The sequence below is a fragment of the Oncorhynchus mykiss genome, chromosome 17 (assembly GCF_013265735.2).
Source record: "Oncorhynchus mykiss isolate Arlee chromosome 17, USDA_OmykA_1.1, whole genome shotgun sequence".
Classification (NCBI taxonomy): domain Eukaryota; kingdom Metazoa; phylum Chordata; class Actinopteri; order Salmoniformes; family Salmonidae; genus Oncorhynchus; species Oncorhynchus mykiss.
This window is the reverse complement of record NC_048581.1, coordinates 16,214,998-16,216,724: the sequence shown is the minus strand read 5'-3', so window position 1 is coordinate 16,216,724 and position 1,727 is coordinate 16,214,998. Positions and strand designations below refer to the sequence as shown.

General features: G+C 47.8%; 1 protein-coding gene across 2 annotated transcripts in view; it reads right to left on the bottom strand.

Annotated features, from left to right (window-relative positions):
• Nucleotides 1-1,213, bottom strand: part of LOC118940333 (transcription factor SPT20 homolog) — a 22,534-nt gene extending 21,321 nt beyond the window's left edge. For both annotated transcript variants that reach the window (XM_036949096.1, XM_036949097.1), the window contains exon 1: nt 232-1,213. In XM_036949096.1, coding sequence (XP_036804991.1) covers nt 232-297 — 66 coding nt within the window. In that variant the 5' untranslated portion in view covers nt 298-1,213. The remainder of the gene's footprint in view (nt 1-231) is intronic.
• Nucleotides 1,214-1,727: the final 514 nt, after the last annotated feature.

Sequence of the window (1,727 nt, the reverse complement as noted above, 5' to 3'; positions counted from 1 at the left end):
GACTTATATTTCCTTTTGATTACAGTGTCAAGTTACAGTGTTTATGTAAACAGACAATCACCTACTGATTGTTTCTAATAGCTGGGCAGGTGTACTGTAAGGACACATATATCAAGACACATTGAACAACTATATACTTTATTTGGTAGGTGGCTGGATGGAAGGATGGATGATGGGGTTATTGGGGTGGAAATCTACTAGGTAAATTAGTGACGCGCATCTGTCTCTTACCTCAGCGCTTCCAAACCGCAGACACCCCGCGGCGAGCGCCGCCAGCAGCAGGACCCACGAGTTCATCTTGCCGCCCAGCCTCGAGAGCCTCGCACGACCGGCTGATGGGCATTTATTATGCAGGCGCGCGGGTACGGCCGCCCGCTCGTGGACAGCTCGCGTTACCGTAGTCCGGTCGGTGTATCCCCACTCGGAAAAGACACACACATGCACGTAGGCTACTGTAGAGCACCGTATCCAAATGTGTCACTTTGTAGAGTTGGTTATTGGTTCCAGCTGGCGAGTCTATTTCTCACAGTGAGTCAGCTAGCGAGACAGCCGATTGAGTAAATTCCGTGTCTTGCAAAGTCCAGTCCTACTAATAATAATGATACCATTTATAGCCTATTCTATTTGTTAAATGTAGTCCTGTTTTAGACAATTGAATCAGAATTCTGGATATAAATCAATGGCATATATAAATGAGTAAAAACGTATGTTTCCTTTACAAGGGTGTCCAAAGATGTTTCCAAATGTTTCCTGAGATCCTTCACCATTTCACCTGAACGGTTTTCATGTGAAAGGCGTTCACGCTCCTACACAGGACAGGTGTATTCGCTTCATAAATCCAGATGTTCGGACGTTGAGAACTTCTCTATTATCGGTGTGTATAAACACACGAACACCACTGCAACGCCTTCTTTCTGTTGTCTGTCCAGGTTAATTTTGCAATAGGCTACTATTCACATGGCCAGTCTGCGTGCTATTCAAATAACCCAACATCTGTTCAACTGACAGAATAAGCTTATCCAACGCGACCCCGTTGACTGCGATCTCGCTACCTCGCTCTCTCCCGATTCCGAATAGTGTCAGTGCTTCTCTTTAGCTGCCACTGCCGGTTTGCGTTCTTCCCCTTAACGTTTCATCCAAGCTCGGGTTGATCGCGCCTCGGTGCCGTTGGATTCTGGTTACCTCGGGACGGTGCGCTGCCTTCCAAATAGAAAACTGCCTCCTCAAGTTTGTATCGCTGGCGCCCCCCGCCCCTTTAAGGCTGGGCTAGCATATCCTTATTTGGAACAAGGAGAGGTTCTCCTTGGTCGAGCGAGGAGAGAGCACTGTACAGCGGTCTTAAAGGGAACGCGTATCTCTACTCTGTCAACTGTAACTGCACTTGTCTGCCGATAATTTAGCCTACTTGTCTGCGGAATTCTTGGTGCAATGGAAGGGCCTCGCGTTCATTGAGATTCAGAATGTTGTTTCTGGTTTGTGTGTTCCGGCCAGCCGGTACCTCGGCCTGTAGCCACAGCGTCATGTGATCATGACTGATCAGTTCCTTTGATGTAAACTGTGTCTAGTCTGTGTTTTGCGTCATTTTCCTTTGCTTTGGAGATCAGCAGGCCTCTGCTGTGGTTGAGTGGATGCAGTCAGTAACACCAGTCCCAATTGCATAGATCAGAAGTGGACCCTATAGCCTGGAGAGCCTGCAGTGGTCCCACAGTGTAAGACTATCTGTCAGA